This window comes from Phyllobates terribilis, unplaced genomic scaffold (assembly GCF_046119375.1).
Source record: "Phyllobates terribilis strain yellow unplaced genomic scaffold, ASM4611937v1 Scaffold_7__3_contigs__length_470593459, whole genome shotgun sequence".
Taxonomy (NCBI): Eukaryota; Metazoa; Chordata; class Amphibia; order Anura; family Dendrobatidae; genus Phyllobates; species Phyllobates terribilis.
This window is the reverse complement of record NW_027362767.1, coordinates 307,561,087-307,577,414: the sequence shown is the minus strand read 5'-3', so window position 1 is coordinate 307,577,414 and position 16,328 is coordinate 307,561,087. Positions and strand designations below refer to the sequence as shown.

The 16,328-nt window shown below is 46.4% G+C and overlaps 1 protein-coding gene across 1 annotated transcript in view; it reads left to right on the top strand.

Moving 5' to 3' along the window:
- Window positions 1-7,137: 7,137 nt before the first annotated feature.
- Window positions 7,138-16,328, top strand: part of THOC2 (THO complex subunit 2) — a 141,997-nt gene continuing 132,806 nt past the window's right edge. The window contains exons 1-3 of the mRNA XM_073641084.1: window positions 7,138-7,285; window positions 14,447-14,502; window positions 15,647-15,738. Of these exons, the coding sequence (XP_073497185.1) occupies window positions 7,221-7,285; window positions 14,447-14,502; window positions 15,647-15,738 (213 nt within the window). The 5' untranslated portion in view covers window positions 7,138-7,220. The remainder of the gene's footprint in view (window positions 7,286-14,446; window positions 14,503-15,646; window positions 15,739-16,328) is intronic.

Below are 16,328 nucleotides of genomic sequence, written 5' to 3'. Positions count from 1 at the left end.
AAAACAAATGATTTTTTTTTCCAAAAAGTATATTAATTGTACAAAAGTAATAAAAAAATAAATAAAACCATAGAAATGTGGTATTGCCATAATGTTGCTGACCCGAGACTATTTGATTTTTTTTTTTGCTATGGGCCTAAGAACTTACAGTTAGGTAGTTGCTACTTACTTGCCTGTTCAGCCAGCGCAGAGTGTCACAGACCTTTCCCGCTGGCAATCCTGTGGCTTCCACTGATGTTATGTTGACAGAGCAGCATCTGATCTTCCGCTCTGCTTGGTTAATGGGGTTTAAACTGCCTATGTGATTGATAGCCAGCTTCCCACTGCGTAACTGCATGGAGCCGGCTGTCAATCAGCAAGACGTCGACAGTCACGCCCCATTGACAGAACAGCCTGGACCAGGAGAGCAGCTCTGCTGATGTGGAGCAGCTGTATCGCTGGCAGGAGTGGTCTGTGACTGCTCTAAGCCGACACCGGGTAGAACAGGCCAGTAGTTAGCAACTGCTTGCCTGTCAGTTCTTAGGCCCATAGTAAAAAAAACAAACAAATAGTCCCAGATAACCCATTTAGGCTGAGTTCACACGATGCGTATTTCATGCGTTTCCGCGGCGTTTTTGCAGTTGCGTAAACGCCGCGGAAACGCATGAAAAACGCATGGTAGAAGGGAAGCAATGTTCCCCAATTGAAATCCGCATGTGCTGTGCCCATGATGCGGATTTTTCCGCAGCGTTAACGCTGCGGTCAAAAATCCGCAGCATGTCAATTAATTTTGCGGAAACGCGGCGATTTCGCCGCCATTGACTTGCATTAGAACGCGCCAATTCCGCAAGACAGCATTTGTACTTGCGTAATTGGTGCGTTCTAATGTGCGGATGGTACCCGGGTGTGGAGGAGAGGAGAGTCTCATCCACACCCAGGTACCATTAAAAAAGCTGTAAAAGAAGAATAAAATAAAAAATAAATGTATTCTTACCATCTGTCGGCCCGCGCAGCGCTCCCGCTTGGTTCCCGGCACTTGCAGTGAGTTGTAGGACCTGCGGTGACGTCAGAGTCATGTGACGGGTCACGTGACGCTGACGTCGGCAGGTCTTTCAATTCAAAGTTGCCGGCGAGGGAGAACAGATTGAGCAGGACAGCGCGGGCCATCGGAGGTAAGTATATACACTCTCTCGGTTCACACTGTATAAATCCATGCTGTTTGCATGGATTTATATAGTGTGACCTAGTTATCAAGCACTTTCCAGGTGATGCTAACATCGCCTGGAAAGCGCTTGTCAATCTGCATGCGGAAACGCATGTGAATCTGCATGTGGATCCGCATGTATTCTGCAGGAAAAACGCATGCACAATCTGCATGCGTTTTTTCTGCCAGGGAGATGCAGAAATGATGCAGAAATTTTCTGCTTCATTTCTGCATCGTGTGCACATACCCTTATTCTTTATTCTTGTGCAGCACATGAATAGCGTACGCAAAATTTAAAATAAAAAAAGAGGCACAATTGCTGTTTTATATTTAGCATTTTCCATAAAGAGCTAATAAAAGTTTGTAAATAAGTTATATGTATCCCAAAATGATGCATGTCCTCATATGACTGTTGCCAAAAAAAAAAAAAAAAAGTTATGGCTCCTAGACCACAACAAAAAATGTGGAAAAAAAAAAAAGGTCTCATAAAGACAAAAACTGGATGATACTGTAAGGGGGAAGACCGGGGTGTAAGTACTTTCAGAACAAGGGATCCGGAACTGCCAGGGCCGTGCCTCTGGTTGCAGGGGGAAGACAGACTGCGAGCACAGGAGTCAGGTGACTGGAAGCTGGGGGCATGTCCAGAGCCAGAGCTCAGGTGACCGGGGAGCTGGGGGCGTGTCTAAGAAGAGGGAGAAAAAGGAGGTTTGCGTGGGAAAGCGGAGAGTTGACATTTGGGGTCAAGCCCCACTAGAGGGAGAAGAGACCCAGGGTACGTGGAGCCGAGCAAGTGAGGTGCAGTGTTATCGACTAGGGGCTCAGCGGGTCAAACCGGAGACTGCCCGCTGCCACCAGAAGACGTGGAGCCGAGCAAGTGAGGTGCAGTGTTATGGACTAGGGGCTCAGCGGGTCAAACCGGAGACCGCCCGCTGCCGCCAGAAGACTGAGCATTGTTTAGGCGGGGAAGCCAGAAGAAAACAACACCGGCATCAGCCGGCAACTGCCTTGTGGGGAACAAGCGTCAGCTAAGTGTAAAACTCCCGATTACAATCGTGTCGACTCTGCTACATCTAGCCAAACTGTGGATTGTCGGTTATAGTCTGTTACCTGCTACTTCCCTTATTGTCCCCATATTTCCCCTGTTACTCCCTGTGTTGAGATTGACCCTGTTACTATAAATCCCCCGTTTATTAACCCTGTACTGGTTGCTCTGTGTTAGGCTATGTGCCCACGATGCAGAAATGAAGCAGAAAATTTCTGCAGCATTTCTGCATCTCCCTGGCAGAAAAAACGCATGCAGATTGTGCATGCGTTTTTCCTGCAGAATACATGCGGATCCACATGCGGATTCACATGCGTTTCCGCATGCAGATTGACAAGCGCTTTCCAGGCGATAGCATCACTTGGAAAGTGCTTGACAACTAGGTCACACTGTATAAATCCATGCAAACAGCATGGATTTATACAGTGTGACCGTAAAAATTAAAACAAATAAAGCTATACTCACCCCCGGTATGTGCTGCAGCGCTCGTTCCTGTCTGGTTCCCGGCTGCCGGCATATCGCGAGACAGAGCGGTGAAGGGCCTGCGGTCACATGACTGTGACGTCACCGCAGGTCCTCAAGCGATGCCGGCATTCAGAGAGAAGCCGCCGGACAGGTGAATATAACTTTATTTGTTATTTTATTCTTTTTTTACAGGTACAATGGTACCCAGGTCTGGATGAGAGTCTCCTCTCCTCCAGAACTGGGTACCATTCACACAGAGACGCATAGAAGCCGCTTGTACAAATGTACAGTCGCGGTTTCTATGCGTCTCAATGCAAGTCAATGGCGGGAGTTCCGCTGCGCTTCCGCAAAATTAAATGACATGCTGCGGATTTTTGTACGCAGCATAAACGCTGCGGAAAAATCCGCAGCATGTGCATAGAACATGCGGAATCCCATTGGGGACCATGGGGTGCGGATTACCTAGCGTTTAACAAGCGTTTATGCTGCGGAAATTCCGCAGCATAAACGCTTGAAAAACGCTACGTGGGCACCCAGCCTTTCTGTGTCACTGCATCTAATGTACCTGTGTTACATTACCAAGGGGATAAAATGTTACATTTATGGCATTTACAAATACGCTATGTTTTCGTGTCATTCTTGCACTTTCACACTAGGTGTGACACAGAACAGCTTCCTGTGCTGGAACGTGACTGGTTCATTTCAATAGCTAAGCCAGCTCCCTTCTCTATCATGGCTGATGCTGAGACAGAGAAGGGGTCCGGCTTGACTACTGAAGTATGCGAGTTAGCCAGCCCCCTATATGCTTCACTGGTCATGTGCCATGACATAAGAAGCTTTTTTCTCTGTAGAAACCAACACAGACGTGTAGCTGACAGGACGGTAAGAGTTGTGCCAAAACCTGGACATCAGGGCAGAATTGAAAAATAAAGTAGATTAAAGGGCTATTATATAATATTTACATTTCCATGTTTTTGTTCTGCTGGACAACATCCCATACACCGATTCTGTGCTAAGAACAAGGATGAGGGAAGCAAGGGCAGAGAACGTAAGTAAATGCCTGGGTTCTTTTTTTCCAATTCTGGGGCCTGAATTTATCTAACTCCTTCCCAACTTGTGACAAGCAGGTGAATGGTGCTGGCTCAGGAGCTGAGTCGCTTCATATAGGTCACAATGCCTATTGTATTTATACAGCCAGCACCTGCCGATAAACAGAAGTGATCGGAGCTACTGTTTAATCACTGTTCAATTTCTGACAGCGGCACTTAGGTGTTGAGATCCCGGCAGGGCGTTTGTTTCAAGGACCATTATCCCCTTCTCTGATATAGTCCTGGTCATCACCATCATGGAGACCAACCATAGACTTCACATGAGATTGTTATTTTACTTGTATTTTATTCTACATACTGCAATACTGAGGTACAGTAGTATATCGTACGAGCAATCAGTCGCAGGTTCAAAAGACATAACACCCCGCAGAGAAGTTTGAATTACCCTCCCAATTAGAAAATAAAGAAATAGAAAAATAATCCTATTTCCGATCACTGCATTAGTAATAGTCCAATCTATAAAAATTTAAAACGAGTTAATCCATATGTAAAATGGTGCAAAAAAAAAATCAAAACCTCCAGAATTATCTTTTTTTTTGGTTACATCACCCCCCCAAAAAAAAACAGTAAAAAGCAACCAAAACGTTATACGTTCCTGAAAATGGCAGAAATAAAAACTACAGCTCCTAATAGAAACAAGCTCTCAAAGTCAGAAATATAAAAGTTATGGGTCCCGGAATGTGACATTTTTTTTACTAAGTTTATACATTTTTTTAATCACTAAAATCTAAAAAGAAAAATATAAGTTTGGTATCACTGTACTCACACCAACCTGCAGAATCATGTTTTACCACAAAATCTATTCTGTAAAAAAAACAAAAAAAAAAACACACAACACTTAAATAACAGCATAATTAGGTTGTTTTTTTTACCATTTTCACTCCACTTGGAATTTTTACAGGACGTTATATGGGAAAATAAAAAGTGTCATTCAAGACTGCAAAAAGGTGCTGGGTGGGGTTGAGGTCAGAGCTGTGTGAGAGCAGTCACGTTCTTCCAAACTCCCCCAAATATGCCTTTATGGACCTTGCTTTGAGCACTGGGGCACACTCATGCTAGGACAAAAAAGGACCCTCCTCAAACTGTTCCCATAAAATTGGAAGCTACAATTGTAAAAAATGTTATGGATTGCAGAATCAATGAGATTTCATTTTACTGGAACTAAGGGGCCTATGTCAACCCCTAAAAAACATCCCCATAACAATAATCCTTCTCCAAAGTTTACAGTTGGCACAATGCGATCAGGCAGGTAACGTTCTCCTGGCATTCACCAAACCCAGACTTATTCCCATCACTCTGCAGAACACAGTTCCCACCTAGTACCCAATTGTGACATGATTTACACCACTCCATCCGACACTTGGCATTGTGCTTGGTGATATAAGGCTGCATGAAGTTAATCGGCCATGGAAACCCCTGCCATGAATTTACTGTGCAGTTTGTGAGCAGAGGACCCCCCCCTGACCATCGAGCAGAGGACCCTCCCCTGACCATCACATCGAGCAGAGGACTCCCTCTGACCATCGAGCAGAGGACTCCCTCTGACCATCTCATCGAGCAGAGGACCCCCCTGACCATAGATCAGAGGACCCCCTCCTGACCATAGATCAGAGGACCCCCTCCTGACCATAGATCAGAGGACCCCCCCCTGACAATAGATCAGAGGACCCCCCCTGACCATAGATCAGAGGACCCCCCCTGGCCATAGATCAGAGGACCCCCCTGGCCATAGATCAGAGGACCCCCCTGGCCATAGATCAGAGGACCCCCCCAGACCATTTCATCGACTGGAAGACCCCCCCTGACCATCGCATCAAGCGGATGACCACCTGACCACTGAGTAGAGGACTCCCCCTGACCATCAAGCAGAGGACTCCCGACCATCTCATTGAGCAGAGGACCCCCTTACCATCGATCAGAGGACCCCCCTGACCATTTCATCGAGTGGAAGACCCCCCCCTGTCCATTGTGCAGAGGACTCCCGCTGACCATCTCATTGAGCGGAGGACCCTCCTGACCATCTGATCGAGCGGAGGACCCCCCTGACCATCTAATCGAGCGGAGGACCCCCCTGACCAGCGCATCGAGCGGAGGACCCATCGACCATTTCATCTGAGTGGAAGACCCCCCCTGACCATCACATCAAGCGGATGACCCCCTGACCACTGAGTAGAGGACTCCCCCTGACCATCGAGCAGAGGACTCCCGACCATCTCATTGAGCAGAGGACCCCCCCTGACCATTTCATCGAGTGGAAGACCCCCCCTGACCATTGTGCAGAGGACTCCCGCTGACCATCTCATCGAGCGGAGGACCCCCCTGACCATCTCATCGAGCGGAGGACCCCCCTGACCATCTCATCGAGCGGAGGACCCCCCTGACCATCTCATCGAGCGGAGGACCCCCCCTGACCATCTCATCGAGCGGAGGACCCCCCTGACCATCTCGAGCGGAGGACCCCCCCTGACCATCTCATCGAGTGGAGGACCCCCCTGACCATCTCGAGTGGAGGACCCCCCTGACCATCTCATCGAGTGGAGGACCCCCCTGACCATCTCATCGAGTGGAGGACCCCCCTGACCATCTCATCGAGTGGAGGACCCCCCTGACCATCTCATCGAGTGGAGGACCCCCCTGACCATCTCATCGTGTGGAGGACACCCCTGACCATCTCATCGAGTGGAGGACCCCCCTGACCATCTCATCGTGTGGAAGACACCCCTGACCATCTCATCGAGTGGAGGACCCCCCTGACCATCTCGAGTGGAGGACCCCCCTAACCATCTCATCGAGTGGAGGACCCCCCTGACCATCTCATCGAGTGGAGGACCCCCCTGACCATCTCATCGAGTGGAGGACCCCCCTGACCATCTCATCGAGTGGAGGACCCCCCTGACCATCTCATCGAGTGGAGGACCCCCCTGACCATCTCATCGAGTGGAGGACCCCCCCTGACCATCTCATCGAGAGGACCCCCCTGACCATCTCATTGAGCGGAGGACCCCCCTGACCATCTCATTTAGCGGAGGACCCCCCTGACCATCTCATTGAGCGGAGGACCCCCCTGACCATCGACTGGAAGAACCCGTGATGTGACCGATGAGTTGGCCACTAAATGCCAGTAATGAGTTCAGTAACAAAATGAGGAGAAATAAATGGTAGACTAACAATGGCGCCCCCTGTAAACCCCCGCATAAATCCCGCAGTTACACTGTGCACTGCAGTCTGGTAACACTGCCGGAGCCCCCTCTAGTATAGCTATCGCGATATTTCCCAGACACGACACTGCGCGCTGTCCCCACGACACAGTGAAGTCCCCGCTGTAGGGAGGCCGCCTCCCGGCATGCACCGCTCCTCCCACCTCCCCTTTGACCTCTGCTGATGTGCTAAACATCCGGGCTATCTGTACTAGAGAGGGAAGATGGCGGCGGCAGTGCTACCTGCTGATTGGATAAAGAATTGGGAAAAATCCGGAAAAAACGACTTGTAAGTTGCAGTTTCGGGCTCCAATGGTCGCTGCGGGACGGGAGGGGATTGGATGTGGGTCGGGAGAGGAGATGTAGGCGAGAGGGAGATATGCGGGCGGCCTGGCCGAGTAACGTGAGAGTGTGGGGAGGGCCGGATGGGACACGGCGGGGAGGAAGCTGCTGATTCCCGGCTGTGTGCGCGGCTCCTGGAGCGGAGGGGGCAGCCGGGGATCCCCGGAGTCTCCGGGCGTCTCGTTTTACCTCAGGCCGTCATAAGCGCGGCCTGCGCTCAGTTATAGCAGCAGTTGATCGTAGTGACCAATCAGGTCGCGGCTTTTATATTTCCGCAGCGGGTTTACTGATACTAAACGTGACCTGATTGGTTGATCCACTTGTGTCTGCGGCGGGTTGTGTAATGGGCGCCATGAGTAGAGCAGTGTGACCGGGACGGGGGTCTCCTGTGTAGAGGGCTGACAGGGCCGCACTCTGTACCAGACCCCTGACTGACAGGACTGGGCACATCCGGTTCTAGCACAATGTAATATAACACAGGGCCACTAGGGCTGTGTGCCCACGGTCCGGAGCCGCTCCAGGTATGAAGCTGTGTATTATGTAGCATCAAACCCGCAGCGGCCAGATGTTACCCCCTAGCGGAGGAAGTTTGTAGAAATCCCATGTCCACTGTGCTCCTGCGGATCACCCACGGACATGCGGCACCTCTTTACTGAGTGCAGCATGAGGAAAGTCAACGGGTGGAAAAAAAATGGTGCTGGTCATTTTCATAAAATGAGGATGAAAGCCACCGGCAGCTATTCCGCAGCTTCGCGGCCGCAGCCGACTCCTTACCGTGGGCACATACCCTTAGTCCTGTCACATTCAGCGCTGTTCACACTGGCAGCTTTATGTCCTGCTCGGGTACAGGATGTGGTTGGTGTAGGATACCCCGCCTGTGCTCTGTCCATCAGATGCAGACTGCTCGAGACTTGGTTTTTCTTCTAAGGCGTCTGTTGTGCTTTCCATTATACCACCTGTTTTTAGCAACGTCCGTCCCCACAAATAAAGCAAAAACGAAGCACAGGCAAGATTTCTCGTGTTTTTATTTTATTTTTTACTTGTATTTGGTGACTTTTTTGCTCCAATTCTTCATAATAACTTAGGCGGATCATGAATTTGGCGTAAAATAACAAATTGTACTTTATTTTTGTCCCTAACCAGTTTTTGTGACTCTCTAACCCCAAAAAGTCTCAAATTCTGAAAGAGATTCTGTCACCACTGTTTGCTACCCTATCGGAGATCAGCATGATAAAATCCGTTTTCTCTGCTCTGATTTTCAGATCTATCTGTTATGTGAATGCTGAGCTCTGTATAACCCCCCCCTCACATCACTGATTGACAGCTCTGTATGTACACTGCATAGGCAGAAAGCTGCCAATCAATGGTGGGGGTGGTGTTATACAGAGCTCATGGAGGACTATATGGCAGCAGGTTTACTAGTCTCTGATATTAAAACTACAGCAAGCAGCCCAGTAAGTGACACATCAATAGAATCAGGCTATGTGCCCACGTTGCATTTATGAAGCAGAAAATTTCTGCTGCATAAATGCAAGTCCTCTCCCGGAAAAACGCATGCGGAATTCCGCACGCGTTTATCGCGCGTTTATCGCGCGTTTATCACGCGTTTTCCACATGCGGAATTGCCTTGCGTTTTTTATGCATTGAACAAAGGCAATTCTGCTTGCGGAAACGCAAAATTAAATGACATGCTGCGGATTTTTGAACGCAGCATAAACGCTGCGGAAAAATCCGCAGCATGTGCATAGAACTTGCGGAATCCCATTGGGGACCATGGGGTGCGTGTTACCAAGCGTTTTTCAAGCGTTTACGCTGCGGAAATTCCGCATCAAAAACGCTTGAAAAATGCTACGTGGGCACACAGCCTCAGGGTCTCAGTCTCTACATTATGCTTCTCTCAGATTAGGTGGCAAAAACCTGCTGACAGATTCCCTTTAAAAAGTCCCAACAAAAACCTCAATCCAGGGGGGTGGAGAACTGAGACGAGATTCGCCCCCCAAGAATAGGACATTTGATTAAAAAATCGCATTTCATGAATCTGTCTCAAACTTCTGGGTAAGCGAAATTGTCAAGAGGAAAAATTAAGAAAGAAAAAACTTAGTGGCACAAAACACATAAAGAGTAAGGTGCAAATACCAAAGCCACTGAAAAAAGAGCAAATTATTTTAAATGATGAATTGGGGCCAAAGTTTCTATTTTTTTGTAATTTGTTCTGGTAAAAACTAAACGGTTTTGAATTGCAAACTTTTGGCTTCAGTTGCTGCCTATGTGGGATCCATAACTTCTCCTTTCCGCTTGTCGAGGGATTATTCACTACTTGACAGCCGCTTCTTCAGTTCTAAAGCGGCCCCAATAACATTAAAAAAACCTTCCTATACAAAAACCATTCTGTGTCTCAGCCGTCACATCCCGTGCGCGCACACTGGTTCCCATCAGCACCCTCGTGATGTGTTCGCGGGGAGACGATGGCTTACCATAGCAGTTGGGATCCGGCTGAAGGTCATTGTGGCTATTATTAGTCCTGTGAAGCTCATCCAGAGGCTGGGCTTCATAACAGAACCACACTCACCCTATATACTGCAATACACTAGTATAGCAGTATATAGTATGAGCTAGCAGATGACTGCAGGCTTAAGTCCTCTAAGGAAACTTAAAAAAAGCCAAAGCAAAAAAGTGTTAAAAAATATATATATAAAAGTTTAACCCCCCCCCCCCCCCCTTTACTTTTATTCCTTTGCAACATTAAAATCTGGAAAATAAATAAACCCATTTGGCCACTGTTGTCTGAGAAACTCAGATCTATCAGTATATAAAATTATTATTGTTGAGCGAGTATGTTCGGGCCGAGCTCCGAGTATTTACAGCTGCTCGGTGTTATGGTTGAATCGCTCCCGTGTTCATGATTTGCAACTGTTTGATAGCTTTATTACATGTGAGGAATGTGTAAGAAATAGACATTCCTCACATGTAATAAAGCTGTCAAACAGTCACAAATCATGCACACGGGAGTGATTCAACCATATCACCGAGCAGCTGTAAATACTCGGAGTTCGGCCCGAGCATACTCGCCGAAAGGGTTAATAGAACATACTCGCTCAACACTAAAAATTATACAAACTAATAAGCGCTGAAAAAAAATTAGGAAATCGTGATTTGAAGTTTTTTGGTTTCTTCACTTATCTAAACCACCCCCCCACTTTAAAAAGCTGTCAAAATGTCGTATGATCCCCAAAATGGTATCATTAAAAACTACAGCTCTGTATGCAGGTCCATCAATAGAAAAATAATAAGTTATGGGTCTCAGAATATGGCAACACTCTTTCTTTGTTTTCTTACAAGATTCAGAATGTTTTTTGTTTTTTTAACCACTTAAATCTATATCTAAAAATAAAACATAAGTTTGATATTGCCATATTCTATCTTGACCTGAATAATAATAATAATAATAATAATATAGTTAAGTAGTTCTTACTGCATAATAAATATTGTAAATAAAAAAAAAAAGTGGATTTTTTTATGGCCTCGTCCAACTTGCAGTGTTTTTTTTTAATTACTTTAAAAAGAATGGCGGCAAACATAACTGTAACTCTTCACTCAAAAAGCCAGGCCGTCATACAGCTGTATTGATAGAAAACAAAAAAAGGTCTGAATCTTAGAAAAAAGGGAGGAAATAACGAAAGCACAAAAAAAAAAATGCCCAGGACCTTATAGGGTCAAACAAGCCAAACAAAAATCTAAGTAAATGAGCTTTATATAGTAATTTATGAACATAGTTGTGTACGACCAGGCACCCAAACCTCTGATAGCTGCTGTATCCTAGTCTCCGGCCATCCGGCTGCCGGTCCTCTTCTCCTTGCAGGACATGGTGCGCCTCTATTAAAGTTAGTTTTGTTTGTATTTGCTTGTTTTGGGAATAGATCAACATTGAGGCCATTTGTAAAGAGACTCACTGCTGGGAGCCAATTCACTATTTATCATAGTTGCCCATTTTTATGATTATAGCAAAACTCCACTAAGCAGCCCAGTAAGTGACACATTCCTGGAATCAGGGTCTCTTCCCCTACATCATGCTGCTCTCAGATTAGATGACCACCTGGTGACAGATTCCCTTTAAATGTGTGATATGGTGGAGCGGAGCCTGATGGACTCCAGTCACTCCTGTGGATCTGTTAGGTTTGTTCTCTATACTGTGCCATTTTTTTTTCTTTCTCTATTTGTTATCTGGGACGGAGGCTGTGAACTTTGTCATAATAGTTTCTAACTGGAATATAAAGATGACCTAGTCATGGAGAGCCCCTTTAGTAGGGTTGTGCCTGCTCTTCTGATAAGTCTGTATTAGTGAATATATTCCCAGTTATTTTGAAACTTTTTTACCTTTAGGATTCTGCTTTTTCCAATGTCTCTTCCTCCCAGAAGTATATTTAACCCCTAATGGCCAACGGGTTTAATCATATAGTACCACCGTTAAAAGGTCACGCTGTAACCAGGGCTACAATTTCCATGCACCAGTTTTAAACCTACAGCTGGGAACCAATGTTATTGCTCTCTTCAGCTGTGGCCACTATGATAAGTCTTATCGCCACGATGTAAACCACAGAAGCTTGGCGGCTCTGCTCCGGCTGTCGACCTCTGCTTTCTTTTGATTTGTGGAAAAAAAATCTAGAGGGTAAAAAGGCAAATGATGCCCATATGTGTGTACATTGGGGTGCATTACTGCTAGTTATGTGCTTTAGAAAGATTTATTCCAAGTATATGTTATGGTCTGTAAAGTAATGTGGTCAAATGCAATTTTTTTTAATTTAATAGGGGCAGCTGTGCACCACGGGGCTCTGCACTGTGCAACTGATCACATCCACCACCATCAGTAACAGCTGATTGACATGGGAGCCGGGTGTTACTTCCCCACGATCTGATATTGGTGACCTATCCTAAGTAGGGATGAGCAGACCTGTAGAAGTTTAGGTTCTGGTACCCGACCCAAACTTTATTCCAAAGTGCGGTTTGGGTACCAGAGCTGTACCCGAACTTGAATCACAACTCGGACTCCATTGAAAACAATGTGGATCCGAACTTTTGATCTGTAAAATTTCTCTCCCCTTCTCCTCTCCCCTTCTCCTCTCCCCTTCTCCTCTCCCCTTCTCCTCTCCCCTTCTCCTCTCCCCTTCTCCTCTCCCCTTCTCCTCTCCCCTTCTCCTCTCCCCTTCTCCTCTCCCCTTCTCCTCTCCCCTTCTCCGCTCCCCTTCTCCGCTCCCCTTCTCCGCTCCCCTTCTCCGCTCCCCTTCTCCGCTCCCCTTCTCCGCTCCCCTTCTCCGCTCCCCTTCTCCTCTCCCCTTCTCCTCTCCCCTTCTCCTCTCCCCTTCTCCTCTCCCCTTCTCCTCTCCCCTTCTCCTCTCCCCAGAAGTCTGTGTTTTGCGTTTAGCACCGGACACTAACAATCTGGTACACTACGAACCCCGAACTTTTAAATTCAGGTTCGCTCATCTCTAATCCTAAGGATAGACCACCAATATAAATGTACTGGAGGATCCCTTTAATGCCTACAAAGTTTAAAACCTGTTAAGTAAAGGCATGACAGAATTGCAAATTTTGCTTTTGTTTAAAGAGTTTGTCCCCTTTCAAAAAACGTCCCATAGGATGTTGACCTTTTAAAAAAAAAAAAAAAAAATGCAACAAATTATGCTTTCACATATTGTCTCCGAAGCTGCTGCATTCTTCTTTAGTTGCAGTGGTGACCTCCTGTCGACAGCTTCAGTCAGCCAATTTTTGTTTTAAATGGGACAACTACTTTAAAGAGGTCATCCACTACTTTTACATTGGCCTATCCTTAGCAGGGCTGTGGACTCGGAGTCAGTATAAAATGGACCAACTCAGACTCCTAAAATATATAATAAATTGGGTACAGTAGTTCAGTGCAGTTTGGGGAATATTTTTTCATAAGAATTTGGGAAAGTAATGAAATGTCCTATTCCTGATCTAAGGGTCTAGACTTTTAGCTGAGATGAATCTGTGCTACAGTAAATTTATCACTTAAACATGAGCCATGTATGAGGGAGTCGGAGTCGTGGAGTCGGAGTCATGGAAATTGAGGAGTCGGAGTCTGAGCTTTGGCTTACCGACTCCACAGCCCTGATCCTTAGGACAGGTCATCAATGTCTGATCGGCTGGGACCCGGCACCCTCCCTGATCTGCTGTCTTCGGTGTCGGTGGCAGCCGGCCGGAAGTACTCGATTGCCAAGCTGCTCCGTCTACCTGTAGTGGCTGTCTCAGGGTACTGCACATTCGCCTCCTATTTATTTGAATAGGAGGCGGATGTGCAGTATCACACCCCTGCCTCTAGAAGTAAACGGCCAGCTGTGCAAGTAAGTACTTCCAGCCACCAATAACAGATGATCGGTGGGGGTGCCAGGTGTCTGACCCCGTCCCATCAGATATTGATGACCTGTCCTAAGGATAGGCCATCAGTAGTGGACAACCTCTTTAAGGCCAAGAATTCAAGCCATAAGAAGGGGTTAAACTGACCTACTTTAAAAGGATTGTCCACTACATTTCATAAATGTGTTTAAAGGCCCAGGGTGTTGGTAAAATAAGAAATATTACGCGGTCACCTGCTGGGCCAGCTCTGATCTCCTCTGGTATCATGGCTTCCTCTTCGTGTCTGGTGACTGTTGTAGCCTGATGGCTTCATTATTTTTTTTTTTGACTGATTTTAACTTGACTACTGTAGCCAGCCAACAGCCACTGACTACCTGCAGCGGTCACATGCCAGAGGAGAAGGAAGGAGGCTGGTGGGCACCACAGTGCAGAATGTGGAGGGAGGACGCCAGTCCAGCAGATGAAGGGCTATTTTCTTTCTGTACCACCACACTGGACCCAAAAGCACATTCATGTATTGTAGTGGATAACTCCTTTTTAAAGGCGGTTTTCTGATTTTCGGACACCCCCTCCCTCAGCAGCAGTAACTTTTAAAAATCAGACAAACTGTGTTTTAGTCACCTTCCCCCGGCTCCAGCGCTGAGGTGTATAACGCCGGTCTTAATGAATGTTTGTCGCTTTCTTTCTGTGACATATTTGGTGTGTTTGTTCTACTTACAATGTCCTCTTTCCACAGTGTGCAGTTGTGTCGCAGCCTCAGTGAAAAAGGACAAGAAAATGTGACATTTAAAGGTAAATGTTAAGCGCGTGTTTTACACAGGGCAGCGCGGTACCAGTCACTTCTCGGTGGCTCCGTGTTTAATCATTTCCCGGCCTACATGGCGGCTTCCTCTGCTCACACTCCTCTACAGAAGGACTTGGCATTTATCAATAAGTCCATACAGTATAGAATAGTCGGCCCTCATTGCCGATAAGGCTCCTTACCAGAAATTAGCTGCTCTGCTCTTTGCATTAAACTGATAAGACAAGAACTGAACACAACTGATATAACAAGTGCTTTCTCCAAATTCATCACAAAATGCCTTTACTGACAACAACAGTCTCAGGATTATGCAACCCCTTCATGACTGGCGTCTTTAGTACTTAGTAGGGGCCCCTTTGGCTTTTCTGACCTGTTGCAGACATCAGCTTCTGGCAGTGTTCACACATGCACACGTACATGATGGGCGAGATTTATCACCAGTGTTTGGGAAGAGCAGATGAGCTGTAGAAGACAAGATCATTGTTACATAACATTCATGAAAAATGTCAGGTCTGTCACATATAATCCAGCCTAATTCATGTTATGAAGCATCTTGCACAGAGAAGTCCCTTTTTGGGATTATTGGTGCAGCTCCGTGTGATCGTACACATGGCGAACGGTGCAGGAGCTGCTTATGTCCATGGAGTAGTCTGCTCCCTAAATCCAGCTAGTCCAGTACAATGTTGTTAGTTATTGTCCACGCGGAGAATCTCACATGAGATCCAATTGGTGCATGTGTGACCCATGTGTGTGAACGTACCCCAGCTGTCAGACCCGGAGGGTGTGGATGAACATTAGTAAGAAGTGATCATGTTGCAGAGCACTTCGCCTTCCCGTCGGTGTGCTGCTCGCACAGGACTGCTCACATACTAGCAGGCCGGTCACCAGTGCACGGACTATTGTATTACTGGTGACTAAGTTTAGGGGATTAGTAACTGTTCTCAATGATGGCAACAATTGCTGGACTTCTAAAGCCTCCTGTTTATCCCTTGCATGTTTTGTTTTGTTGTGTGTGTGTTTTTTTTTTTTTTTCTTTAATTCATTTTATGTGTGCATTATTTTATACATTTTATATATCCTGTATGTTTTTTATCTTTCCTGCGAATGACACCAATGTGTTTTCCTGTGTGTTAGATATCCAGCAGGCTCTTTATGAGCTCGCCTGTCACGTAATTAAAGGAAATCTCAAGCAGGATCAAGCTGCCGGAGTGCTGACCGACATCATAGTAAGTGACCGCATGTCTGGTGCTAGTTCAGTCTACACGGCTGCTGTTCTGTCCTCCTTCACTTCCAGTCTTCCTTTATGGACTCTCTGCAGGCAGATGAGTTGTGCAAACCCAAATTTCAGCAGGCTTGGCCCGCCATCTATTGTGCCTGGGTGTAGTCAGGTCCACTGCACACATGCAATGAAATTTATTCTGGTAAATAGCCGGGCTGTGGAGTCAGTAAGCCAAACCTCCACTCCTCATTTTCCATGACATCGACTCCACGACTCCGACTCCCTCATACATGGCTCATGTTTAAGTGATAAATTTACTGTAGCACAGATTCATCTCAGCTAAAAGTCTAGACCCTTAGATCAGGAATAGGACAGACATTTATAGGACATTTCATAACTTTCCTAAATTCCTATGAAAAAAATATTCACCACAAACTGCATTGAACTACTGTACCCAATTTATTAGATATTGTCGGAGTTGGTCCATTTTATACTGATTCCGACTCCACCAAAATGGACACCGACTCCGACTCCACAGCGCTGGTAAATAAGACTTCACATGATTATCAATAATAATAATCTTTTTTTATGTATATT